The 27,461-nt window shown below is 39.2% G+C and overlaps 2 protein-coding genes across 2 annotated transcripts in view; both read right to left on the bottom strand.

Annotated features, from left to right (window-relative positions):
• Nucleotides 1-5,611, bottom strand: part of nfat5b (nuclear factor of activated T cells 5b) — a 35,361-nt gene extending 29,750 nt beyond the window's left edge. Inside the window, exon 1 of the mRNA XM_056392445.1 lies at nt 5,349-5,611. Within this exon, the coding sequence (XP_056248420.1) occupies nt 5,349-5,421 (73 nt within the window). The 5' untranslated portion in view covers nt 5,422-5,611. The remainder of the gene's footprint in view (nt 1-5,348) is intronic.
• Nucleotides 5,612-7,313: 1,702 nt separating this feature from the next.
• LOC130169230 (polycystic kidney disease protein 1-like 2) lies at nt 7,314-26,591 on the bottom strand. Its single transcript, XM_056375782.1, has 41 exons — nt 24,638-26,591; nt 23,758-23,916; nt 23,464-23,652; nt 22,599-22,709; nt 22,013-22,160; nt 21,694-21,923; nt 21,206-21,616; nt 20,962-21,089; nt 20,723-20,870; nt 19,721-19,919; nt 19,273-19,384; nt 19,032-19,173; nt 18,653-18,850; nt 18,207-18,349; nt 17,900-18,079; nt 17,639-17,776; nt 16,892-17,038; nt 16,682-16,806; nt 16,465-16,585; nt 15,917-16,045; nt 15,601-15,826; nt 15,222-15,412; nt 14,888-15,118; nt 14,160-14,261; nt 13,841-14,019; nt 13,576-13,722; nt 13,268-13,467; nt 12,832-13,058; nt 12,524-12,740; nt 11,799-12,274; nt 11,381-11,477; nt 11,153-11,293; nt 10,874-11,059; nt 10,382-10,712; nt 9,822-9,955; nt 9,600-9,727; nt 9,337-9,497; nt 8,490-8,700; nt 8,266-8,367; nt 8,048-8,179; nt 7,314-7,852 (listed from the first exon to the last, which is right to left on the bottom strand). Exons 1-41 carry the CDS (start codon nt 24,957-24,959, stop codon nt 7,688-7,690), a joined length of 7,464 nt encoding a protein of 2,487 aa, XP_056231757.1. The 5' UTR covers nt 24,960-26,591; the 3' UTR covers nt 7,314-7,687.
• Nucleotides 26,592-27,461: the final 870 nt, after the last annotated feature.

Raw genomic sequence — 27,461 nt, 5'->3', positions numbered from 1 at the left:
AGAAGAATCACTGAAACAGTTTGTTGGAGAGGCAGAAATCCAACTTAACATATAAAACAGAATAAAATGCTACTGCAAACATTGACTGGAATATACACAATATATTGTTCCACTTTGTTCACTTCGGTAGTAAGTGATACCCTGTTCCACATAAACTGCCAAGGAGACAAAGGTCTGTGACTCTTCTCACAAAAAGAACATGCACAACATACTTGTAACATTTTAGAGGTTTAATGAGTTTGCTGATCACGTCATTGCTGATCATAAAGGCTATAAAAGTGATTTATATGGTACTTCCAAAACTGCACTTTCAAAAACATATACCTATCATGGTCCAAGGATGTTATGTGTGTTCTGGCAAAACACACAACACCTTCAAATGTTGACACACAATATATGGTACAATAATATCACCAAATTTACAAATATTTTTCAGTATTTTTTCTGATATTTTAGTAGTTTTCGTGAAATACTTTACTCTTATTTTTTGGATATTTTACTGATGTTTTTTTTGATATTTTGATATTTGACAGTGTTTTCAAGATATTTCACTAAGATTTTTTGAATATATTTTTCTCATTTTTGCACAGGTCCAGATCATTGCATACAAAGCACAAATATTTTCTCAGGAGTGTAAAAAGGAGAAAAACAACAAATGAGTGGCTTTCCTTGGTATGACAAAAAATTGACAAATCTTAGCGATTTTCAAATGTACATAATTGCTCAAGACTTCAACACTCACGCGCGCACACACACACACACACGCACACTCTCTTATCTTACATTAGCTCTGAGGAGACTCATTCCCTATCCTTAACCTAACCTAAACCTAACTCTGACCCTAACGCTAAAACCAAGTCGTAACCCTCTAAAAGCCCGTTCAACTTGTGAGGACCAACCAACATGTCCTCACACCGATGCTTTCAAACCAAAAATGACACACACACACACAGACACACACACACACACACACAAAGAGAACCCTTCAGCATGGCTTCAACAGGTTAAACCACTCATACATTGATTTGCCGCGGCCAAAACAAAGTCACAAGTGTGCAGTAAATACCAGAGGAGGTGATATTTTGACCTGACCCTCATTAGGGGTTTTACTGAAGTTTGGTTAGTGTTAATGATTAATCAAAGGGATTTAAAAGACGGTAAGGAAGTAAACTCACACCATATTTAGAGGTGTGAGTAATTTGCATCACTACATCATTTGTTTTATAGGACACTCTGAATGAGTTCAGCAACAGTTAACCTTAATAGTGAATATACAGTACAAGAAATATACATCCAGTACCAGCATTTAGGCTTTATAATAATATAATAATAAAAACATTTCTCTTTAACTTGAATATGTATGGAGTCACTAGTACATAAACAACTTAGTGCAGCATTTGATTAAGAAGTCTTAAATCAATATTACATAATTATACATTGGAAGAGGGCACGTAAAGGTAATGCTGTCAATATTTTTGGTAATTAATTCAGAAATATACTGTTGCATCACCGTGTGATATTTAAATTGATATTACAAAGGAGACATGCAGAGGTAGAAAGGAGACCTGCAGAGGTAGAAAGAAAGACAAGCCAAAAAGGTCAGATCCCTGTCTGAAAAGTAGCAAGAATCTGCTGAGTGGGTCTGGTTATTTTTCTGCTTAATGTTGCATATATCCAGACTGAAACAATTAGCAAAGCTGAATTTTGTTTCTCTAACTTGTTCTGCCTCTTTCTCATCAGCCCACTCTTTTATCCAGCCCTTCTATAGATGAGTCAAGAAGTCAGGTATGTAGCTTCATGCAAATGTCAATAACATTACAAGAAATTCCCAGCCTTTTCACTTCAGTCAAAATGCAGGTAAAACTTCTGAGTTCCTAAAAACAATTGTAAAGTTCGACACATGCATCTCTTTCTCGGCCGAGGTTTCATACCTCCAGAAGGGCTAGCAGGAACAAGAGAGTTTGAACAATGCACAATACTGAGGAATTGTAGACTTGACAAAGCCTAGGTACAGCATGAGAAGTGAGGTACTACTACCTAGATCTAGATTCACTGTCCTCAGAAAGATAGTATCAGACTTTTTGACCCATTTTTATGGGGCTCATATTGGTGTCTCATCCTGAGTTGGCTGGCTGAGCGTGCATTATGCAAATGTCATGTGTTATCCACAGCGTTCACAGCTCTGCAGATATAACAGACAGTCATTATCATTATAGTATGTCAAAATATCGGTTCTTCTCAGTATGATTTCAAAAGTGGAAATAAAGAGATGTCATTGTCAAGCACAATCACACTGCTGCTTCCTTTGTGACACTTGGAAACTAACCCAAGCAAAACCACCCCAGCTAAACTGACTGTCGGAAATATGCAGAACAGGTTGGGGTTGATGTTAAACAGATGAAGACGCAGTAAAGAATGTTCCAGATGACAGCAAAACACAGTCTCTACCTTATTACATGACCCCAACCTTACAAGACTACTGAATCATCAGTTGATTATGTCAACATTAAAAACAGTATCTTTATTTTGTGCTCCCAATATAGATTTGGGTTCAGAGTCCACCTACTCATTTGTTCATGATATAGAACAGCACATTTAAGAACTCACAATACAATGTTCCTTTTTTTCAGATCTTTTCCCTCTACAGTATTTTTTCTTTCATCATCAGATATCAACAAGCTTTCAAGGCAATCAAGTATTTTAAGCGCATGCCGCTCAGTTTGCTTAACACAGCAGTCAATATTAATAGAGTGCTATTTAAGCCCAGGTTTACACACAGAGCAGCTAGATAGTTAAAGATTGACCAGGCTTTGGTGGGTCAATAAAAAAAAATTTTAAACTATGTTGAGCACCAGGTTTAATAGAACTTATGGGAAGGCCATAACATTCTTCACCTTTGATGTGAAACTGGTGGGAAGACGTTTTATGACATCCATTAACCCACAGTCCTTTACCAGCCACAGAAAGGTAATGTGACTGGTATTCCTATCCTGAGTGCCATTGTTACAGTGTGTTGTTTTTCCTTGGTATTCCCTGGGCTACTCGCGTTCCAAAAATATGTGATCCTCCTCATGATCTGGCCTTGTCGGCAACATTCAAAACTAACTTTACCGCTCACACACACCCGAGTCAACTATGCTGACCAAAATACACAATAGTGTGATTAGTAAGCAAACAAGGTAGGCTAAAGAATAAGTTACAGATAGTTTGGATCTCAAAGGAATTTCAGCTGCTGCACAAGAAAATGATGAAAGTCTATCAGAGGAGTTCATAAGAGTCAAAAGAAACACAGACTACATCAATTAATAATATGGTGAGCTAATTATGACCTCAGAAAGATAAATATCTTCTTTCTTTTTTTTTCTTTATCTCACTAAAGTTAGATTTTTATATTAAAAAAACATATTTAAGCTTAATATTTGTTTTTCATGTTGTGGGCTAAAAATTACAAGGAAAATAAATAATAAATATATAAAATCTACTGCAAATAACATCTTGTTTTTGTTTATAATACATCAATGGGCTCTGGCTGATCTTTAATTAACACCCATGTTCTTTATTTTTTCTTATTTTCACTTTTTTTAATGGAGGTATAATTGGGGCTTTTCTTATCATGAGAGAACCATCTTGATAGGAAACATGCGTGTACAGTGTCATGCTGCTGTTGAAGAAATATAGGTCAGGTGAATTGTCCAAAAACAGACTGGGACATTGTAAATGGAAAGATCAGTTGCTGTTGAGTTTAGTAAACACACCAAAATTTGATGATTTATCCAAAGTTAAATGAGAGCTTCAATTAACAGTTTAATCTTAAGCACAAAGGCACGTTATGGGATGGGCAGAATGAAAACACTTTGCAGCTTTTGGTCAGCTTGCTTCAGGTACCACGAAGACAGTATAAACTAAGAAAATCCAATATACTGCAGTGATTTGTAATATCATAAGGAAGTTATCACCTCTTGACCAATGTAAAGTAGACTGTAGAATTCAAAGAAGGCAAATGGTGCATTGTTGGATGATGGCGCGTTACAGTGTGGCAATGGCACAGCCAGATTCAACTAAATTGTTGGAGCTCTCTTCACTGGCACAGTGGAGACATTAAAATGAACTAGGGCTCTGGGTTTTGTCATACAGTGCTCGCGCCATTCTGAACACAGCCTGAGCCTATTATGCTATTTCTTGGATTACAACAGCTGCCTACAGTGGTTGCATACAACTTCTCCCAAGTCCTGACCTCATTGAAAATTGGCTGGCCGACACATATCTGGTTAGTGCAGATATATCACCCAATGAATAACAAGAAATATAACTGTCAAAGATATGTTTGCGGTAATGCTGAAGCAACGTAGTTAAGTAAAATTTTCCACTGCCATCTTGCTTGGTACACACAGTAACGTGGTCGCAAATTTTTGAAAGCCATATGAAGGGGTCACTTAAACTATATTTATGTTATAATAATCATTATCTGATTATTGGCTACCCTCAAATATTGATATTGATTTTCATAATGTTACTGACAAGTCCAGCACCGGTTGGACTTTTCTATTGTTGGCTAAAAAGATAGATATGTAAACTAAAAAAGTGCAAACAGTTTTGGAGACATACTTTTTCCACTTTTTCCAACTGCTTGTATGATGCAAATGAGCATATTTCCATATAAGTGTCTGAGTGGAAATTATTTAATGGGTAAACTTTTTCAAATTATCAACCTTTTATGCAAAAATTCTTCTTCAGACTATCACTGGTCTCCTGAGTTCAGTTCAGTTCATTTATTCTACCTAAGAGTTGCCTGAGGCTCCCACACCCACGATGGTATAGTTTTTATATATATATATATATATATATATTGATGGGCACGCTAGCGCCGCTCTCATGGACAGTGTGGTGCCTCGTGGGGGGGGGGGGGGTTAGGGAGGGAGGAACTGATGGTCTTTTCAAACAACCCACAGAAAATAGACAGCACTGCTTTTCAGCTGGCAGGGGGGAAGTAAACTGGTCTGACCGGTGTGCATGCAGCTGCCGAGGAGAAAAAAAAAGAAAGAAAAAGAGAAAACAAAAAAATAAATAACTTGCTCACTTGCTCCAGGAAACACAACCTAAGGAGTCAAGGCTGAAGAATACCATGGGCATCTAGCTATGTAGAAAAACTCCAAACTATTATCAGCGAGCATGTGACACAGGGGTGGTTTAGAGATGAATGGCAGTGAGGGGGCTGAACACCACCACACATGGAGAGCTACGGCCAGGTAGGTGGTGAGTTACCAACAAATTTACATCAAAACAATTACGAGAGCGACAAAGAAAACAACATACAGTATATACATACAATATAGAGCTGTTATTTTTACCTTTTGAGTACAATGATCTGGGAGAAGTCAGGTCGAGGTCCCCGCTGAAAAGAGAGATAAAGTCAGAGGGCATCGCAAACCCTCAGACTGAGGAAACCGGACACCCTTCAGTCAGACAGCTTGACGTCGCTGAGCGATATATATTCTCTCTATAACTGAGAAAACCTTAAAACTTGTCTTCAGACCGCCACGGTCTTTAATTTGACTCTGTCGTTGTAACTGCTTAACTGTGTCCGCTGTCACTCGGCTGCTACGTCCCCCCCCCTCGCTCCTCCTACCGCGCGTGTTTGTTGTCAGCAGACGACCCGAGCGGTTCACTGTGGGAGCCACGCCCACACCGATTACGCAATACGTAAAACTTATGTCGGCATTATTTATGATTACGAGTAAAACCTCTGAATTGTGCTTGAATGTGATATATGTGAATATTTCATAATTATGTTACGTCATCCATAAAAAATCTAGTTAAACGGAATATTCACGACCAATGATTACACTACAAGATGTCTCATCAACTTCCCTTTTAAACCGAAAAGAAACTTCATTCATTCCCTTAAGGGATACAGTTCTCCAAAAATGAAGGCCTTTTTAGGCTTATATTTGTGGCACTGTCTTTTTAAATAGATAATATGACTGAAAAATGGACAAAGAAGATACATACATTCAAATCAAACTGGCTGAAGCACTTCTTAAATGACTGCTATTCCCTCTTATGTCTTTTCCAAAATAGCTGGCCTGAAGTTCCTTTTAATCTGAAATTATGATATTTCAAAAATCCCCATCAAATTATCAAACTTTTATAGGCAAATGTTATTCTCACGGTCTCTTTTCAAGAGGCACAGTTTATACCAACAGATGGTATGGCCACAGAGCCCTGCTGTGACTTAATTAAATGCAAAAGGTCAAAGCCCAAGCTTAACTTGTTGAGTTACAACAGGCCCTCAACACCTCACCATGCACCAGTGTATTCAGGTGTCCTAGAATAACCACCCCCCCCCACCCCTACCCAGTCTCAGCCATCCCATCCTTTCTGCTCTGCTGCCGGCATTTGTTGTCATTTGACCTTTACACTTAGTTATCACTATCACTCTATGTTACAGATCATGTACTTTCATATTATAAACTTACACACAACACCTGCACTCTACAAAGTTAGACAAACAGAAAAAAAACAGAGAGTCAGAAACAACAGATCAAAAACAATGATCGATGACAATTGGTTTTAAGATATTCATCACTGAAACTTCTGCTTCCTTCTTAGTACAGTGGAGTTTAATGAATTTGATATTGTGGTGCTAAAAACATAGATATAACAAATCACACTGGAGGTATTCTAAACACTTTCAATGTATTGGGGGGGCAGCAGAAGTCTTAGTGACAAACAGCTCAAAACCGCAGCACATCAGACTATCTGCATGACTAGAAACACACTATACCCGGCAGTAATCTGATGCTACTGATGATGATATTGGTAATTTGACATACTTGGTAAAAGTAAATCAGGCTCCCGAATAAATTTAAACATCTAGCTCATCACCTGCTCAATTCAATTTCAGTGTACATTACAGAGCCACAGGTGAATTGTAAGAGCAACAGACTGAAATGATTAAGGGTATTGAAGGGCATCTGGCACCAGACATCAAGTGTGAACTGATGTTTATGGTTCACATCCCCTGATTTTATGTATTTTGACTACATACATACAGTAAAATGGTATCTTGTTGAATCTAATAACATCTGGTGGTAATAGAACTATAAGCCTTGAGAAATTCATAATTGACTATGTATTCATACTTTCTTGTGAGAAACATGATGATAAAGGCTGAATGTTACTACAGTATCCACTACTGTACATGGTTGACAAATTCAAGTTGAAAACTTCAGGAAATTAAACATACACATGTAAAGAAGTTTACAGAAGTTGTTTTTTTTTATCAGATCAGTCATATTGATGCAAATACAATGTTTTACTTGTCTCCATTATTTATTATTTTGTGGAATAAAAATATTGTACATGATTTAGTCACAGAAACACATTTATTTGTTTAACAAAATATACTGCAGCCTAAATACAGTGCCTCACTGCACAACATAATGACTATCCTTAGTTCCTGCTTCCTCTCTGTGTCTTTCTTTCTGTACAATAGAGACAGATCTACAGTAGTAGAGAGAAATGCTAATAATTTATAGACTTGCAAGGGTTAATATTCTGTTACAAAGCAACAACATGTTGGTTTGCATAAAACAAGCAAACTATGGCAACAGCAAAAGCAATAACTGACACAAACCATTCTGGACATCTTATAATGTTGAACTTTTTTTGATTGCGGTGTAACATCTCAGCCCTCATGAATATTCCCAGAAGAAATTATCAATGTTGCTGAAGCAGATGAATGCACCGGCCTGTCAGTCAGGCTGTCGCCACCTTGTTTCTTACATTTGAGTCCGAACAAACCGCAGAGTTTCATCAGCATCAGGTCCACAATCTCATCCTCTTCTGATGGCTGTAAGGAAGAGAGTAATATATATAACTCAAGGAGTGTCAAGCCATCTGAGGCTGTCGCTGTAATAGTAAGGGCTTACTTCTTCTGCATCATGTGCAGTATATTTTCAGATACTGGTCACAGTTGGCTGCTATGGCAAGTCTACACTGACATCAGCAACATTTAGACACCTCAGGCTCAGCATGGGTGGGTTACCTTGTGATGTATCTGCTCTTGACTGAATGCCACCAGGATGACAGAAATGAAGAGGTTCAGCACCACAAAGGTCATGAACACAATGCAGGAGCCGATGAGGAAAGCACCAAGCACCGGATTATAATTCAGAACCTGAAGGGTGAGGAGGAAGAAATACACTTAAGAAGGGTCTGCTGTCATAATCTGCTGCAGTAGATTTATAACAGTCTCATACTAACCTCTTCGTAGTTAAAAATGCCAAGCTGCAGGCTGATGATGGTCTGTGCAGCATCCAGCAGGGTCCGGTAGGAGTATAACTTCCACCCATACATCAAGTTAGACTGAAAAGTAGAAAGTTCATCTTTTGTGTCAATAACCACCTTTCCAAGTTCTATTTCACAAAGCATTGATAGAAAAATATTTAGTGGCTCCAGCAGCATGTAGAGTGTGGGAAACTCCTCACAGCAATGGAGTAGGCCAGGAACATGATGGTCATGACCACCAGGAAGCCTGAAATATCAGTCCAGGCCCGCTGCAACGTGGATGTGATCATGTGCAGCTTGGGGTTCAGTCTCAGCAGGTGCCACAGTTTGACTGTAGCCAACAGTACTAAGAAAGCAATCAGATACCCCAGCACCGCGTCAGCCTTGGCCGTCTCATGGAAGCTGGCGTATCTGGAGACAGAGCGTGAGAGTAAAGAGCCTTGTTTTAACGACCAAATGAAAAATTTTATTTGCACAAGACACTGTTTCTGTTTTTGCAAAGAACACATATTAACAGTTGTTTTTGTTTTTTGTTTTTTTCTGAAATGATGTAATTCAACTAGCAAATTTGAAAGGTGGGTATAGAGTCAGTTAAAATTAGGTTTTCAATTTTCTCAATGGGGCCTTATATATGTTGTCAGGTACATACATATAAATATATTGGATATAATTATGATTATATTGTATACAAATTCTTTCATTATCCACCAGAGTATAGTAAGTACAACAAGTACACACAATTTAAATATACAGTATATCTGACTAATATTCTGTGTCAACTAAAATGTGCCACACTTGCCACGGTCAGCTGGGTGTCGGTCAGTGAGTGTTGCTGTTTACCAGAACCAAAAAAATAGTTACTGCATACTGGTGAAATGGAGAAAAAAGCTTTGCACAGAGCATCTACTGTACTGCAGAGAGGATGAGCTGGTAACTACAAGATGTAAATAAAACCAGAACAAATAAAAAAGCAAAATGCACAACATGTTCTAAATGTTTAGATAAGAAAGGCCTACTTGCATGAGTTGTGTTTTTCTTATTGCTTACTGGTCTCTGTGGTTTTGGTAATAGTCCATGTCCCGATTCCCCAGTAAAGTCCTCTTGATGAAGACAGACAGCGCACTCCAGCTGAGAATGATGATCGCCATCTCCAGCAGGTTCCACTTACTCTTGATATAATCCCATTTCTGCTGCTTCATCAGTTTTCCCTGTCAGGACATGAGAGGAGCCTGTGTCAGATGATCTGGTGAGAAACTACTTTACGTGTTATTACTAGTAGTAGTGGTAAAGTACGAGTAATGAATGTACACCTGAACAAACATGTAGTAAATGATAAAGAGGAAGTAGATGGCTTCAGAGGCCATGACAAAGATGTGAAGGCCGCCGGTCGACTGGTAAAGGCGCACACTCTGAAGCTCACTGCGGAACTGCAAAGCCCCTGGAGGAAACACAACATTACGGACAACATGGTCTTTATTAACAGTCGAGTTAGTGTGTAGCCCTCACACAGTGGATGAACATGGGCCACTCACCTACGGCTGTGGTCTCCAGCATGAGTGTGACAATGCAAAAGAGATTGACGTTGGCATTGTACACAGTGAACTCAACAAAGATTGCTTGGGTGTACACATCAAACCAGGTGTTGTCATGAAGGTACTGAAGGGATCTGCATTGACACAGATAAATAATATCATTTATGCATGACTCAGGACTAACAGCCATGACAAGAGAAATCCTGAAGCAGCATTACTGGTTTCACAAGAATCAAAGCAACACAAGAAGTTAAAGTATATCATTTACATTTACAAATCTAAACACACAGTACAGAGCCAATGTGACAATGATTTCCATTAGTGGTTGACCTGTTGATCGTTTTATGATAAACTGGTAACTTATTTCATCTATAAAATGTGAGATAGAAGGGAACAATGTCCACTGCATTTTCCTAGAGACCAAGATGATGATTTCTAATTGATTAGCTGCTTAGTCAGTTACTAAAATCTGTCAACTAATCAATCCTTTCAGTAATAAACATCTTTATACCATCAACTGAGGTAATTTCAGTGGGTCCCTCATGTATTCAAATCCCTACCTGCTGGAATTTGATAAATCGGGCCCCAGATCCACCACAAACCCCCCTCCTCTGTAGAGTTTCACACTGCCCCAGATGGGGTAAGCCCTCAGTTTACCCTGGGACTGGTATGTCCACGGGCTGTGGGGGTTCAGTGAGGTGTTGCCTCCCACAAAGTGGCTCCAGCCTGGACTGTAGGAGCCCACGTCCTCCAACTCCCACGAGTACGGAGCATGACAGTCCGGCACAGACTTCTGCATGGAGCGAGCAACATGGCAGGAGTTTTTCTTCACCCTCACCTGGCGGAGACGAGCGTTACCCACCAGCTTTGAGTTTCCGTCTGTGATAAATCCTGTGGCACACAGATGAAAGAACGTATTCATATTTATTCATATACATACTCTATTTTACGTTTTCCATTTTTGTCGTAAGTATACAAAGATTTGCAAATGCTGAAGGGGAATTATGCAAATAAATTGTGTGTGACATTCAATAACAACACAAGATACTGACCTGGGCGCTCTCCAAACAGGTTGCTCAGAAGAGTTGTGTTTGCCCAACTGAACACATCCTGAATACTCATACTGTCAGAGATCCCTTTGCTGAAGCTCTGTCGAATGTGTTGTGTCAGAAAGTAGGCGTTGGGGTCCCTCTGACCATACGCCACCAGGAGCAACATCCACATAAATCCCATGTAGGCTGTATCACAAGTTACAGTTACAAATTATCTCAGCATCTCAAACTGTATTCAATTGCTTTTGATGTTGTTATGTATCAAAGCGGTTCTCCTACCAAGAATCTCCCCCATGAGTGCAAAGACTTTCTGCTCTTTAATCATGTTGTTCCTAATCCTCTCAATGTCAGTGGGAGGTGGTGGCTGATAGAAACTGCACGTGCTGTCTCTTCTGGCTGCCCGCAGTGCATCAGGATCATCTGAGGGAGGGATTTTGTATTCATTTGTTAAGATGTTATCACACAAAACAATGCAACAAAAAAGTGGAAATGAGACAAAAAACATGCCTGCGTCTCTGAGACTCTCATCTATCTGAGGCTCTCCGTACTCCTCCTGGTCAACTTTTTTCAGAACGAGAGCAAAGAAAGCAGCAAAACCAAGAACCTGTGACAGAAGATAAAATAATGTATGAATCACTATTTCAATTTTAAACTTAAATTTTTGGCTTAAATGAATCAAATCTCTGGTTAAAAAAAAAAAAAAGATCAAATTTCAGACAAATAATCTCCTAATTTGTCTGTTGTGTTATGTTTCAGTAAATATATCATTAATATAATCATCAGCATAATAGAATTTTATTCAGTACAAAAAACTGCACATTAAACTCCACTTATATATCAGTTAATGAATAGCTTTCTAAAACGTAACATTTGCAGTGCTATCCCTGTTCCGCCTTTACGTTGTGATCACTGTAATGTTCTTCACCTTCAGAGGTTGGGTAATAAAGAGGCTCTCAAAGAAGGAGACCACCATGGAGATGAGCCAGCTTATAGAGCGCTCTTTCCCGTACGTCAGCCCATACATCATGGTGAAGTATCCTGACACACCACTGGTTGCAATCACCAGTATCCACCCAACAAAGACAAACCACCATGGCAGCCCTCCTTGGCAGCACTTCTTGGCGGAGTCCCCGTTGTTGACGCTCTCTTCTGGACTGGGGCTGCGGTCGAGCTGGTCTCCATCCAGGCTGGACGAGGGGTGGTGGTGCTCCAGGAGACCCTTCATTCCTTGAACTTGCTGCATGGCTCGGTTGTAGCTGTCTGGGTTCGGGAAACGAGAAGGTCCCAACAGACCCATCTCCTTCTCAACATGACGCAGCTGCCTGTACAGGTATCGGCTGTTGTTGCTCTTCTTCTGAACTTCATCTGAAGTCTTCTCAGGGCTCCCCCACAAACTGTTTTCTGTCCATGCAAAAATCAGTATTAGTCAGTTAGGATGTCAATTTAGACCAGTGACAATATGACACTATCATCAGATTGGTCCATCATGAGGAATTACAGGGGAGTTTGGCAGCTTCATAATTTGTATTTAAAAGAATAAATACAGTTTGTTTTTTTTCCCTTATAAGTCTGGTCCTCCAAATGGACCGGCCAATGAAAATCATAAACACATGATATCAGGAGCATTGTGAAGGTTATCGTGCAGTTTACCTTGCAGACTGACTGCACCTAAACTGAGGATCATGGAGCGATCCCTTTTGGAGGCGTCGGTGTAGAAGTCTCCAGCTGCTCGGTTCTGCTGTCTGATGATGTCCTCCACCAGAGACAGCAGAGTGTTAATGTCTGCCCGCTGACCAGGATGGAGCTCCTGATAGGGCAGTGGACTTTTCATGGCCTTTGCGAGTGACTGTGCAATTCTCTTTATGTCCTAATGTAGAAAGCACATCAAGTTCTTCAGACACAGAGAATAGAGAAGTAATTACTCCACTAAGTTATGTTCAGGCTACCTGTGCCCTCACCTTGATCACAGTGTCTGGTGTGATGTCCTTCAGCTCCTTCTGCGGGAAGGAAGTCTGTGAGGGAGAAACTCGACCTGTCTTCCCCTGTTTGGACACGTCTGTTTTGCTGGTTTTCTCCCGAGGACGAGTGTTTCTGAAGATACTCACAATAAGGAGATTGATGGGAAACATGATGATTGAACTCTGAATTCCGATCATAACCTGTTGCCAGGTGAACTCGATGTGGCCTGCAAAGTAAAGTGCTTCTTTAAATCGACTTTAAATGGATGTGATTAAAGGTCAGGTCTTTTTAGTTACTCCATACAGCACCACTGTTTCAGATATACGAACGTTTCTGTGCGCCAGGTCATTGCCATGCAACAGGGGTGGATGGGGGTTTAATATTGTAGTTTGTTGTTTCTTGAAAGCTTTGAATGATTTATATTTTGCTACCTACCCAGGTCCATGGTCTGCTCAGACGGGTCTGTCGGTATGCCCCAAAACATAATGCTGGTCAGCATAGTGCACAGCAGAAGAGAAAAACAGCACGACACTCGCTGCACACGTGTGAAAGTGCTGCAGGGAGGTCGACTAATGACGGAGAACCAGATATGACCGTCGCGGAAATCCTTGGCTGTCTTCATGAAGAACAAGTTACTTGTGTCAAAGAAAAATACGGACAGATTAGAAAAAATAATAACGTGATGTAGAATTATGTTTAATTTCTTGGTAATGTGTCTTTATCAGTTCAGTAGCAGATCTCACCTAAACCTCTTTAAATCCATCTCTGTGGCTACTGGGAAGACCTTGTCAAGAGAGCACTCTCCCACATCTACAGCCAGCCAGGAGTTACACAGGAAGTGCCATTTCTGACCACTCTCCAGATCCTGCACCATCACTTTGTTGATATACCTGTACATAACATCAATAATCATCGAATGTGCTCATAATAATGATAAAAAAAACTCAAGCTTAACTTTAATCTAATCTTCTTTGGTGTCATATGAATCTCTTGCTCTCTAACCCGTACCATGCAGGGTGTTCTCCCGAGTTGTCGTGCCACAGTCTGATGCTTTGTAGATCTCCAAGAGAAAAGTGTGTGGTGAGCAGGAACATGTCCACCCCGCCCCTTTCAAATACAGGTTTCTCCGGGTCCGTCAGGTGGTGGGGGTCACTTTCTCCTTCAGTACCCAGCAGAGTTATTGTCACCTAAGACAAAAACAAGGTCACTCAAGATGAACAGAGATGTCTAGAGTTGTCAGTGTCAGCGTCATAAAGGTTGTGCAACAGAAACATCAGGCAGGTTTTATTTCTGTGAATCCCTCTAAGGTTTAACAGACATCACTGACCTGAGAGGAGGTGGATGCACCGTGCCGATGCCCGGTGCTGATATTCAGCACATAACGATACTCAGCCAAGGGGTCATTGTCCTCAAGCACTGTTATCTTGACCTTCAAGTGAATGCCAAGACACAGCAATCAGGGATTTAGGTTTTTATGATTATTTACCCAACTTATTGAGGAAATGGTTACATGTGGACGAAATATAAAAATCCAGCCTGACATGATCGAATATTTTGAGGTTGGAGACTATGAGGGTTACGGAACTTGTGGACTTTGAATGTATTAAGGCATGTCCTCAATACATTCAATGTATTGTTTGACAAAATGAATGACAAAGACCAACATTTTTGTGGTGATAGAACACATTCATAAACCAAATTGAGAGCAAGGTAGTAATATAAAAAGAAAATGCATACCAGCCAAAAGGGTAAACCTGTGGATGAGGTGTGACAATGAATTAAGAATGTGTAGTTCACTTGGCAAATTTTATTAAAAAAATTTTTTAAATATGGTGGTGAATAAATAGAAAACAGAGATATGGTCATTATCAATGCATAAACCCAGCAGTGAAAGTTTTTTCTTCTGCTTGTTTTAATTTTCTTTGACTATACATAGTAGTTTTCAGCCAATATTGTTATGTTTTATTTCTATGTGTCGTTACTATGTATAAGTATTAACAAGGACTGAAATAAACAAACTGAGCTGAACCAAAAAAGTTTTTTACTGACAATTACCTTGGCTGAGTCCTGGATGTCTTTCCTGCGTGCCCATATAACTACAAGGAGATAAGCAGAAAAAATGGCCCCCACAAAACACACCACCACAGGATTGTTAGTGAATGTAGCAAAAAGTTCTGCGGTGCGTGACACATCCACCAAGTTTGGCATGACAAAGAAAGAGCTGCCAAAGAAAGTCAAGTGGTTACAGAGGCACTGAGTGACCAAAGGCGTGGTGAGTGGACCGACCTGTAGAAAAAAAAGAAAACCAGCCGCTCAAACTTGACAGCTCACTTTCCAAGAATATATTTTGCCGCAACCACTGTGGAGTGTGTGTTACTTCTTTACTCACCCTGCAGCCATCTTCACTCCAAGACGATTTTGAGTCATTCCAGTATTTGCACTGGGCAGCGATGGAAGTGAAAGTGATGGTGGCGTTGATAGATTTGACGCCTGGCTCTACAATGGGCTTCATAACAAGGTAGTGCACTCCAACGTCTCCTGTTCTGTCTTTGGGACTCAGCACCCAGGTATATTTTTCCTCTGTGTTAAAATGACAGAGGTGTTCATGTACAAAACACACACATCCAGGCTTCCATGTGTTTTAGAAAATTCTCTCATCAGGATATCTATGAATATGTTGTTAGATTCAGTGTTTCTTGAGTATATTCTAAAAGTAACTTTCAGCCATATTATGTATGTTACACTACAAAAAGTAACTTTAATTTTACCTTCTCTGGAATTCTCTAGAGGCATCTGAGTCTTGGCTACGTAATTCTCATCATTTGGATAATCTTGACATCCCAGGAATAGCATGAAGGAAATGTCTTGAGACAGCTCCATTTTCAGCACCAGTGTTACATCCGGCGAGGGGACGTCAATTATTAATGTGCTGAAATTGGCGAGGTCAAGGACTGTGCTGTTCTCCTGCCCAACGTCAAGCCTTGGTAGGAAAATCTGAAAAGCCAGAGAACACAATTATTCTGAAAAATCTACCAACGTTATCCAAGATAAAATGACTAAAGGTAGCTCTAAAACAAAAATTACCTCTATCTCGTCAGGTAAGTTCTCAACCTGAATGACAGCACCGTTCACTCTGGTGAGAGTCACAGATCCTACAGTTCCTGTGATGTTTCCTTCCTTCCAAGAATATGGATTTTTCTCAAAGCTCATCATCTATGAGGTAGAGAACTCAGATTACTTTAAATGTATTAGACCAGACATGATCTGACATGGTCTTTTTCTGTTGGTTCTATTGTTGTAGTTGATGTCACATTTTAAGTTTTTTTCTCTCCTCTATATTCAATGTAGCATTCTCAAAATTACATGTATTGACCCAAGAGAATGCAAACATGAAAAGTAAGGTTGCAGATTTGTAAAAATAATTTTTTTTTATGAGGAATGAACTAGTTCACCGTCACATTTTTTCATTGCATAATGAGTGTACTGACCAGTTCAATGCAGAACCCTACAACCACAGTACACTCGAGAAAAGGCCATAGACACAAGTATGCGCTTCAGCATCTGTTGGCACCTTGAAAAACATATAAATGTTTCTTGTTTGTTGCATTTTCCTCTGCTGTACACACACTTACTCTCACATCCACTGGCTCATTTGAAGAAACCACATCTTCAGGCAGTCTAGGGAAGGAAAATCTGGACGAGCTGTTCTTCTGGACGTTTATATCTTGCATCTGCATGGTTTCTGGAGACACTCTGTAGAAAGAATGTCATCAAAGCCATTTCAGTGTTTTAAGCAAACACCAGATTAGTCTCAAGTATGCGTTCTAGCCAGTGTCAGTCATCTCTTACCTGTTAACATAGACACTGATCTGACCAGATTCAATGATGGCAGGGTCTCCATTCAACTCTTTATTATTCAGCAAAGCACTTTGAACATTGTTTATCCCAGTCAAAAGATACTCTGACACTTTTTTCTGAAGAAAAAAATTAAATCTGTTTAGTGAGACCTCTGGACAAAATTGAGCAAAAAAATACATTTAGCGATTTTTTTTTTCTTACATCTGATGAAATATTCAAAATATTACTGGCTGCTTCAACTATTGGTGTCGCTGCTTGCATGACTTCTCCATCATCCACTCCATCCTGATTAACACTGATAGTGTTGAGGGAGGAGCTGAGGTCAACCAATAAGGAACCTGCTTCTTCCTGGAGAGGAAACACAGAAACAGAAGAGATTAAAGTTGATCTGTGTCCAACTTTCAAAGGAGCTGACAAACATCTATTACACAAAGAGCAACATATTTTATTAATGACCTTATATTCATTTTATTTACTTCTGAAATTACTTTCAGGCTGAAAAAGGTACTTTTAACACTTTTAAAAAGCCTGTTCTGCCTGTTGCTGTCAAATTCAAAAATCAACTACAATATTTTTTTCTTTCCTTGACATGGCATTAAATCAGATTTAAGCCTCCACTTACATCAACTTAAAATGGTGAAAAAATGGTTTTAAGAAATCATTTCTACCTATTAGTCACCACAGTATATCTAAATGTTAAAGATGCAACATTGTCCTTAACTAAAATGTTTGGGCTAGGAGACAATTAAGGCTCCAAGCGTGCAATTAATGATGAAACATTGTGCATTGATCCCTAATTACTGCTAATTAGTATCGAGTATTGCTATGGCCTGTGAGCTAACAGCCACCTGCACAGCACTTTTAGCATTTGGAGAGTGAAACCAATAATTCAAAATAGTTTTAGCAGGATTTTAGATTCTGTTGCTGAACTGATCTCATGTACTGTACTTGAGCAGCAGGACTGAGTTCATCTGAGAGCTGGGTGAGTCCAGCCACAGCTGTGGCCGTCACTTTCACTTCCTGAGTTGTGTTAGTGGGGGAGTCCGCCAGCACTGTGGTCATTTTGGTCAGCATTTGCGCTCTGAGCTGAAAGAGGAGGAGGTACAGATTAATCCCACGGTGCTCTCCACTCACCCACAATGCAAGCGTCACAAATATCACAGCAATATATTAGCCTCAACTGTTTCAACATCGACCGAATAAAGTCACCTTCGTCCTCGCATCCCTCTGATCTTGGCCGGCCTCTGTATTCAGCATGTCAGAAACTGAAGTGAATATTTGTCCGAGTGCCTCACCAGACAGCAGACCTTGCTGCTCTAAGTGAGCCACGGTATCCTCTACTGCAGACTGGAGATCCTCCACTGACGCACTGGAGTTACTTTTCCGCACCTTAAGGGGGAGAAACAATTAATCAGATTTATTCAAAGTCCTTAAATTAATGGAACACGTTCCAATTTTGAATTCTCTAATCCTCCTGCTTTCTCTAATAAGCGTGATTTACTGGCAGACAACAAACCTGAGTAGTGACAGTTGTGGTGGCTTTCTTATATGCATTTTTCATGGTCACCACAACAGACAAACTGTAATTGTTGTTCTTATCTCCAAGAGGCAGGAGGACAGATTTCACCTCATTTGCATTGCTGCAGCGCAGATGTTTGCCTTAAAGACAAAAGAGACAATTTAGTAAAACTGCTGTAATGATTTCTTGATTATTTATCTACACACATGTTGTTAAAGGAGCAAAACATCAAAATTAATCCCAGGCACAAATCTGTACAGCAAAACACATGTTTGCAATGGAAGGCCAGAGTCAACTGATCCTCTTTACTTTCTTTTTTGGTTCATGCAACCAATTTAAAAAAGGTTTAAATTCCTGTATCAATGTATAAATCCACTTTGTAACACAGCTTTATGTTTATAATCTGAGTGACATGAAGGGTTGACAGTGCATCACATTCTCACCTGTGTCAGTTTTGAAGCAATAAAAACAGCCTTCAGAGCAGAAAGAGCTTGGTTTGCAGGTAATGTCGAAAGCATCAAGAACGGTTCCCGATGTGGGAGAGATGCTACATGAGGGGGGGCTGGGGTCTGTGGGTGCATCAGTTGGCTCAGGACCCGGTAATGGAAGCGTGTACTTGGCAAAACCTGGCTTCTTCTTGCCTGTAAAAAAAGAAAACATTTTTAAATCACTATGTCAGTTTTTTTTTTTATTGACACAAACTTGAAAACTTTACCCCTTATTCATTCCAATCTTATCATGCTATGGATTACCTTAATACCTTGGAATCCCGTATTTAAAAAAAAGAACAAGTTTATGCATGACTATGGGATCAAAACACACCGTAAGCAATCACACTGATGTTGTGCAATGTGTGCCTCGAAACGTTCAGATGCTGGCTGTGTACAGAATATTCAGTGCTGCCGTCCTGCATCTCAATAGCTGGCCTCCTTCCTGCGTTGGAGTAACACTTTTCACGGTCACCCTGGCAAAAGATTATCAATTAATGTTTGACACAGTAATTTGACACAGTAATCTCATCAGCTAAACTTTAAAATCGACTGAAGTGCTTTCTCAGACTTACCAACAAAGGTCTGGGGTCCTCAATATACCAGACTACGTCTGGACAAGTTGTCACACAGCTCAGTCTTAACTTTATGTGGTCGTTCAAATTCACGGAAGTGCAATTATCACAACTGCAAGAATAAAAGGAAATATATAACTATAACCTATTCCAGTAAAAAGGTCTTTATTGCAGAGTTGCTCAATCTTTTGTGACATCTAGTCCTTAAATTCTAAAAGCATTAGATAAAGATTTAAAGCTGCCAAGTTGAAATGTTTTTAACCCTATTATTGCAGCATCAAATAAATAAATAATATATACAGTATGTGTTATGGTTGAGTAACGTTAATATAATCAAATTTGGAATTATTTTTCCTTAACTAACAGTAGTTCTTACTCTTGCAAACTGCCTGCAGAATCATTATTTTGAACATTTTTAGTGTTTTTTTCCTAAATGCTCTCATTTTACCTGATGGTGACATCTGTGAATTCTTTTGGAGCAACAGTGATGCACTTTGAAGCTGAAGCGAGGCCAACCCATTTCCTAAACCAGGTCGCTCTCCTCACAGTTAAAGTGTATTGGAAAAATTCAAACGGATTTGGAAGACAATCTTTTTTGATAACATGAGTTTCCTTATTTGTTTTGTTTCTGCATTTGCAGTTTCCTTCTGTATGGAAAAAAAGCAGAGGCAAAACTTTAAAACAGCACTTCAACAATAAAGAGATTTCTGTTGTACAAAGATACATGTCATGAATGACAGTATATTTATAGCATATTTACAAGGGATGGACAAAATAACAAGAACATAATGCAACCCAGTAGATCATCACCACCAACAACAACCTCAGAAACTATCATACAATTGAATCAATACCTATTTGACACTGTGTGTGTACATGTGCATTAGTGTCCCAGCTATGTTTTCATGTTTTTGGAGGTATTGTGTTTGTTGTTAAGATGTAATCACGTCCTGGCTTCAGGAATCAGGAAAAGTGCTTACCCTGGTTTTGCAAAAACAATATACTATATAGTAATATACTAGAAAACCAGAAGACCTTAGGCAGGTGATGATTATGGTTCATCCACACTGAAATGAAACTGAAAATCTGACACCAGTAATGCTGTAATGATGCTTCTATTACTGGTGATTGGATGGGGAAACCAAATCCAGCTGTGTGAAAAATACAGCAATGCACAGACAGCCAGGGGCTAAGCTTGGAATATCCTCTAACGCTGAGGGGAATCAGTACAGTGATCTCTGGATGTGGTGAAATCAAAGAAACAATTGCAGACAAATGATCTGGTTTTATGGTGCGCATGAAAATGTTCTTACTGCTGTAATAAAGTTTCATTGGTCATCATAGGTTATTGTTTTGTATTGTCTATGTTCTTCCAATCCTGTTCACCCCCTGTAATTATTAAAATCATGGTTTAACTGGTAAAAACTGGTCAATGAAGTGTTGTACTTACTACATTTCCATTCAAATGAGAGCCCTTCGCTGGGTAATGATTCAGTTCCAGTTACACTCAGTGTGACACTGTGAGTGTAGTCGACCAAAGTGTCAGGAGTAGCAATTATTTTCAAGTCAGAAGAGTTGTCGACGCTCATATTACCTGTCTGTAGATACAAACAAAGTCACTGTTCTGCACCCGCAAAATGCAGATTTATAAACAATATAATATAATATATATACCAATATTCTACATACTGTGCTTCCGTGTTCGCCTGGTGAAAAGTCAGAGTAATTCTTGCAAGCCTCGTGTACGTTCTCTAAGTCCACGTCCACATCAGAGGCCGAAAAGGCATTCACTGCTCGTACTTTAACTTTTAACAATCCTTTACCAAAAGAATTTGGATTGAAGCATTTTGATTAGCATGATTATCTCCATTTAATTAGAGCACATATTAAACTATAATACATAAACTGTAATACAATATTACATTTTAAGTACCTTCAAGCGGGCTGGAAAATGTAAAAGCTTGTAAGTTACTATTGAGCATGTCTCTGGTCTCAGACAAAGTATCCCTGGCTCCAGTGAGATTGAAGAGAAGCTGCACAGGGGCTCCTCGCTCCAACGAAACATCAATGATGATATCCGTGGAGTCTGGACACTCGCCTTCCTCTGACGTAACTGAGGCCTGCAGGCCTTCAACAGGCTCCAGCAGACACAGCTCCAGATCAATGGACACTGCGTGGGCTGTAACCCTGTTTGACGCTGCCAGAGTCAGGTTGTGGCAGCCGTGCCCGAGCTCCCCTGCCACACTTGAATTCAGTGTAATGTTGTGGGGTGTAATCCCTCTGTCCACTGAGAGGTTTGCAACCAAATGGTCTTCATGTTGAATTGTGTAGGAAACATTTGTGCCTAGTAACAGAAAATAAAGGTATCAAATTATTCTGTAATGTTTGAGGAATGGTACCCATGGTGTTATATTGACTCACCTGCCTCCACCATAACCTGAATTAGAACAGGTCTGCCATAAATCGCATTGCATTTAGTGCCATCTATTGACACATTCCCGCTATAGCACTTGATCACACTAAACTCTCCGACAGGCTGCTGAACGGTTATGGCTTTCTGAGCTGCAACATGCCAGTCGCTGGTGCTGCACTCCACCCCAACCATGAAAACACCAGCATGGCTGAATTTGTGAATAATAGTGCTCTCCATCCTGTGAGAAAGATCAAGTAAAACTTTAGTTACATAAATACAATTCAGCATCTTTCTACAGTATTTAATTGAATGCAAAGTGTTGCTCACTCCTCTGGGCTGTATGGATCAATGATGTGCCCATCTCCAGCATTCACTGTGCATGTCAGATTTCCCTGAAATGGATGAAGGAGCCACTTCACAGTGATCGTGACATTATCAAAAACGGCCGCCAGTTTACTCATCAGTAAGTGGAGTCCTGAGAGGAAATCACACCATGAAACATTGCTAAAGTATTTATGTACACACATAAATAAAACAGTGCAGTTCTCCTAAGTTCACTCTGCTAACTACACCACTGAGGTAATCATTTGACTGAGTTGAAAGTCAACTTGTGAGCTAAGCCTGAGAGGCGACAAAACTAGATGAAAAGTCAAGTCACAAAAAGAGGAACACAAAACACGAGTAGCATAGTCTGAGGGTCACAACATCAACCACAACTTCGAACTAGTGAGTGAACTACACATATCCTGCATAGATAACCTCTGTAAGGCAATTAAACAATGAATTAAATAAAGTGGTAGTTAATGTGGCTGAAGTTATATTGTTCAATCTTTTAATAATGATCTACAGTATTCTTTTAGAGTGTGAAAGTTTATGCACAGTGGAAGTAAAAAGGATAAATTGTGCGTCTGACCGTGTTTGCAGTGGTACTCTACAGACAGGTAACTTCCCAGCACAGGACATGGTTCACCAAAAGAGCTCAGATCCAACAGAGCATGGCAAGCCTGCAGTCCATGGCAATGGGCTGAAATGACACAGAAGTCCAGTGGGTGACAGTGTGTTGCAGATTAACTGGATTATTCAATTTTATTAATTGAAAGGCACTTGATGTATAGTCTTAGAAGGTTTACAAGAAATGACACTGTTCAATTTTCATCCTATTAAATGTAAATAATCTTGTTGGTGTTTGTGTAACCTTATAATAAAACAGTCTAATAAGCTCTTTAAAGAAGTGTATTAACAATAAGGAGAAACACCAACTGTTTACTTAGTAAATGCATGAACTCTTCCAGCATAACTAATGCCAGACTGATATGAATGTGAGTGTATATTTACCCCAAAGCCCATCTATTCAGCTCCAAGGAGGGGATTGGCCTAATGTCTTTTCTGGCAGTGTAATCCCTTTGTCTGCAGTCACAGGGCAATCATGGTTTTTGTGTTTGACACAAAGCATGAAACCAAAACGTAGTTTGTTGTGATTTTAGTATGTTTATCTTTCCCTTTCGCTAAAGCAGCTTTAACAAAGTGAAATATGTTCCCATAGATTTTACTGTAAATACAAAGATGCCTTTAAACTGAATGTCCCATCATTCATCCTAAAGTACCAGGTAGAACATTGAATATGTCAAGTAAATGAGGCGTAACCAAATCTATTATACAAATACTTTGGTACTTTACTATCATAGCCACTATTATATTTGCAGAACACTAAAAAGGCTGGTTCTCTATATTTTACATGTAATAGTAATGAAAAAATACTTTTAGTTAATTAATAATACCTGTTACAGAATCTACCACATCTATCCAGCTGCACTCCTCCTGGGAGGATGTGGATGAGGTTGTAAGTTTGGATCGGCAGTAGTGAATTGTCTTTCGACCATAGAAGCTGTCATCAATCTCTATAACTTGACCAGAGCCACATTGCAATGTGGCATTTTGTACATCACATGCGATAGATCTCCCGGAATCTGAGAAAAAACAAATAAAAAATGTCATAATTACTCTTATATGTAAATAAATCAACATATAGCATAATTTTGAAGCTGTACGTTGATTTATTTAAGAGTTTGTACCAAACTGGCAGATGAAGTTGAGTTCCTGGCTACAGTTCACTGTGGCTTCCCACTGGAAACCTGAATGCCTCAGAACATATCCACAGACTTCTTGTGCATCTGGCATGTTCACCCAGTTGCTGTAGCTGACATCTGAGCCATCCAGCCAAGCAAGGGAACCTGGGGAAGGTTAAAGAAATCACATCAATTAATTTGATCAAATGTCTATTTTGTATTTTGCTATTCAAGCAAAATGCTGCAGAAGATGTTATCAGTATACAAGGTCCTTCTCCCGGGGAAGTTAATTGTTAAGATGTAATTTAGGGATCGTAAAACAACAAAGCAATAGATCGCGCTGGTGACAGGGTGAGTGAATGAGAAATACTCTTTCTTTCTTTCTTTCTTTCTCTGTGAAGGAAACTAAAGACACCTTTGTAAATCAGGCCACTTGACAGCAAGCCTATTGAGAATATCAAATGAATGAGAAATATCTCTCATTACACTTGCTGCTTGAGGAAGATATCCAAATGTGCCAGTCTTCCAACATGCGTCATTGAGCAAACACATTTCAAATCTTTACAATGGACGTGTAAGCTGCCTAATGAGATAGCATGTGAGGCAATTTATGACATTTTTTAGGTCAATTTTGAGATATAATCACTGATCACACAAAGCTCAAATTTGCTTTTTATATTTGCATCAAAGTACTTTAAATGTTGGCTACTAAAAGGGAAGGTTTCAAAAAAATAGAATTCTTTATGAATACTACAGATTTCATTCAAGCTGACCTGTATCACAGCGCTTGAATTATCAAACTATCAATATAGATAGTAAACTCACCAAAAATCTATAAAAAAAAAAAAGCCATTAGAAATCATGTAGTGTCTACTCTGCCTCTCACCCTCAGTGGCAGCAGACTCGAGCGTGAGGTTTGGGGCAGCAGGTGCCAGTCCGAGCCACCAGTCCCTCTCTGGCTCCAGGTGCTTCTGAAGGAACTGCTGAGTTTCGTCATTCAGGATGAAAGCTAGGTGTCCCCCGCCTCGCTCACACCATCCCTGGGCATTAAGGAAGGACCGCTGCTGATCCACAAACTCGTAGCAGGAGCCGTCAAAACCCTCCTGGTATTCTGGGCAGGACAGAGTCTCTTCATCCTCCTCAGCGTAACAAGTCCAGCTGAGGAGGAGAACCATCAAAGTCAATGAGGGGAAAGCAGTGCGGCCCATCTCTGTATCGGCTGTACACTGCTCTCTCTCTCTCTCTCTCTCTCCGGTAACATGTCTTTAAAGGGTACTGACGTCAGCAGCTCTTACACTAATCAGCAATCACCCATTTCTGACATTAGGATGGCTTCCTTGAGTAGAGCCCACCTTTGTGTTGCGCCCATAATTCTTATGAACAAACAAAACTCAGGCGTGTGGTGAAAAGAGCCATGACAACTGTCAACAGCCGCTGATTGCTCTGCTGCCTGCATTACTGTAGGGCTCCACCACCTGCAGAGTGAGATAAGCCTCTCATTCAGACCTGTTCCCACCATGGAAATGTCAATCTGGATTTTACAGGGAACCAGAGGCTGTAACTGTCTAATGGGCCTGATGTTGTTCAGACTGATATGGAAGGTTGAACTAAAAAAACAAACAAACAAACATTTAAGTTAAAAAGGTTGCACCTATTACCTTTAAGAAAAAGTTTAATTTCCTAATTTAAAACTATAAAAATGTGTTAGACTGTTATTACTGTGATGGAAAGATTAAAAGACCTTTTCATGGCAGACATTTAATAGGAAAAACAGGTGTTACTAACAACATTAACAGTGGCTCTGCTTTATTTAAGTGTATAAATAATATCTGTTTATATAGCAGTATATCTGCTGTGAAAAAGCTCTATCAGATGTTTAAACAGAGTATTCTGTCTCCTCTTTTGTACCTGACGAACAGCAACTCTGGTCTGAAATATCCTTTATATAATAAAGAATACATTTTGAAGATTTAATTGACAGTAATAATGTTTTTAGATGTTTAGTAAATAACATATCAGGTATAAAAATGGTAAATTTTTAAATGTATATGACTCATTGTTTTATGGGTCACCATTATAGCCTATACATGATGAAACATGATACAAATACATTATGCTGTGATCAACAATACTATGATTAAGAATAGACATAACTAAAAGTGTCCCTTAATCAACCTAGTTTTCTTAGTGGTCATTATGGATAGGCGATTTAGCAGGAAATTTAAAGGGAAGGTTGAGGGAAACTTAACTGACAGTTGAGGGACCAGTTCTCGGCTTTTTGCACATTACTGTTTTGAACATGTTAGACATTTTAGCCTAGTTAAGCTTTAACCATGTCTGAAACCCACTTTCAAATTTGTGAAACCTTTATTTTATTTGTGAAAACACAAAAAGGGGACATCTAGACACATTGGACCAGGTCCAGATCAAAAACCCCTAGACTTAGACACGTCAAACCTGGACTAGATTATTGTCTCGAGACACAAGATTGATTTTTTTAAATTTCCATTTGATTTATTCTGATTGCCACATTGGGCAGCTGCCCAATACCGCCTACTGAGAATGAATTTTTCGAGCTGCCTAAATGCTGTATTTCTGGCTTTTACAGCTTTATCACACTCCTGTATTGTTTCCTTGGCAGACTGAATTACATCCAAGAGGTTTCCCTTTTCAAGCTATACTCATGTTCTCCACTTCATTCATGATCAATGAACTTCAACATCAACACCAGGTGGCACTAAACCCTCACAATAGTTGAGGACCACCACCAGACATATGGTTTTGGTTATGTGTCGATGAAGTTTGCTGCATGTTCTGTGATCCTAAAAAGCAAAAACAAACCCAATCTATCCACGAACTTAATACATCATTGTAGGGAATCCTGTAGTTTAAAAAAAAATATGTATTCATTAATGGATTTTGTAATCACAGCTCCCTGCAGCCTGATTAAACATGTGCTCTTTACAGGTATTTCTCAGAACGCAATCATATTCTGGAAATATCATTTAATGATTCAATAAATATAAAAAAAAAATAATAATAAATTTGATTAGATAGGACAGAAATGTGCAATCTGTAAACACTTCATACTGCAATACATCACTGCTCAGTACAAAATAATACTGCCTTTTGAAATGTTAACAGAGGGTTACACAAGAATGACCTCACAACATCTTTGATAGGACAAACACCACCAATAACATATCTAATCTGAGTATGTCCAGAGTAGATTTAGATATAATTGTTTTAGGAAATGGGGAAAAAAAATCTACCATCTTTAGGGAGGACTAAGAAGATGATCATCTAGCTTCTATGTAAATATGAAGAAAAGCATTTTTAGGGCCAGTTTATAGCGTTTGCTGATTGACTTAACCACCTTATAGAAGGTGCATTTTCCCAGACAACAATGATCTTCAGGTGTACAAATGTAGCTCTCTCATAAACCAGTAAGAACCATAAAAACAACCCAGTAGTCAAAATTTATGAGGGCAGTTAATGCTAAAACATTAGTTCTATCACCTATAGAACTGTTCAAGTTTTACATAAATTGATGTTAATGTCATTTCAAAACTGGGTATGAGAGGTAATAATCTTACAGTAGTACACAGTAAATCGTTTGAGTACTAACACATTAAAGTAAAATCAGGAAATCTCAAATTAAAGAATTAAAGAAAAGGACCACATAAGATGTGTTACCTCCATGTGCATTT

The sequence above is a fragment of the Seriola aureovittata genome, chromosome 1 (genome assembly GCF_021018895.1).
Source record: "Seriola aureovittata isolate HTS-2021-v1 ecotype China chromosome 1, ASM2101889v1, whole genome shotgun sequence".
NCBI classification, from domain to species: Eukaryota; Metazoa; Chordata; class Actinopteri; order Carangiformes; family Carangidae; genus Seriola; species Seriola aureovittata.
Note: the sequence above shows the minus strand (reverse complement) of the source record. Positions and strands in the feature narration are given on the sequence as shown.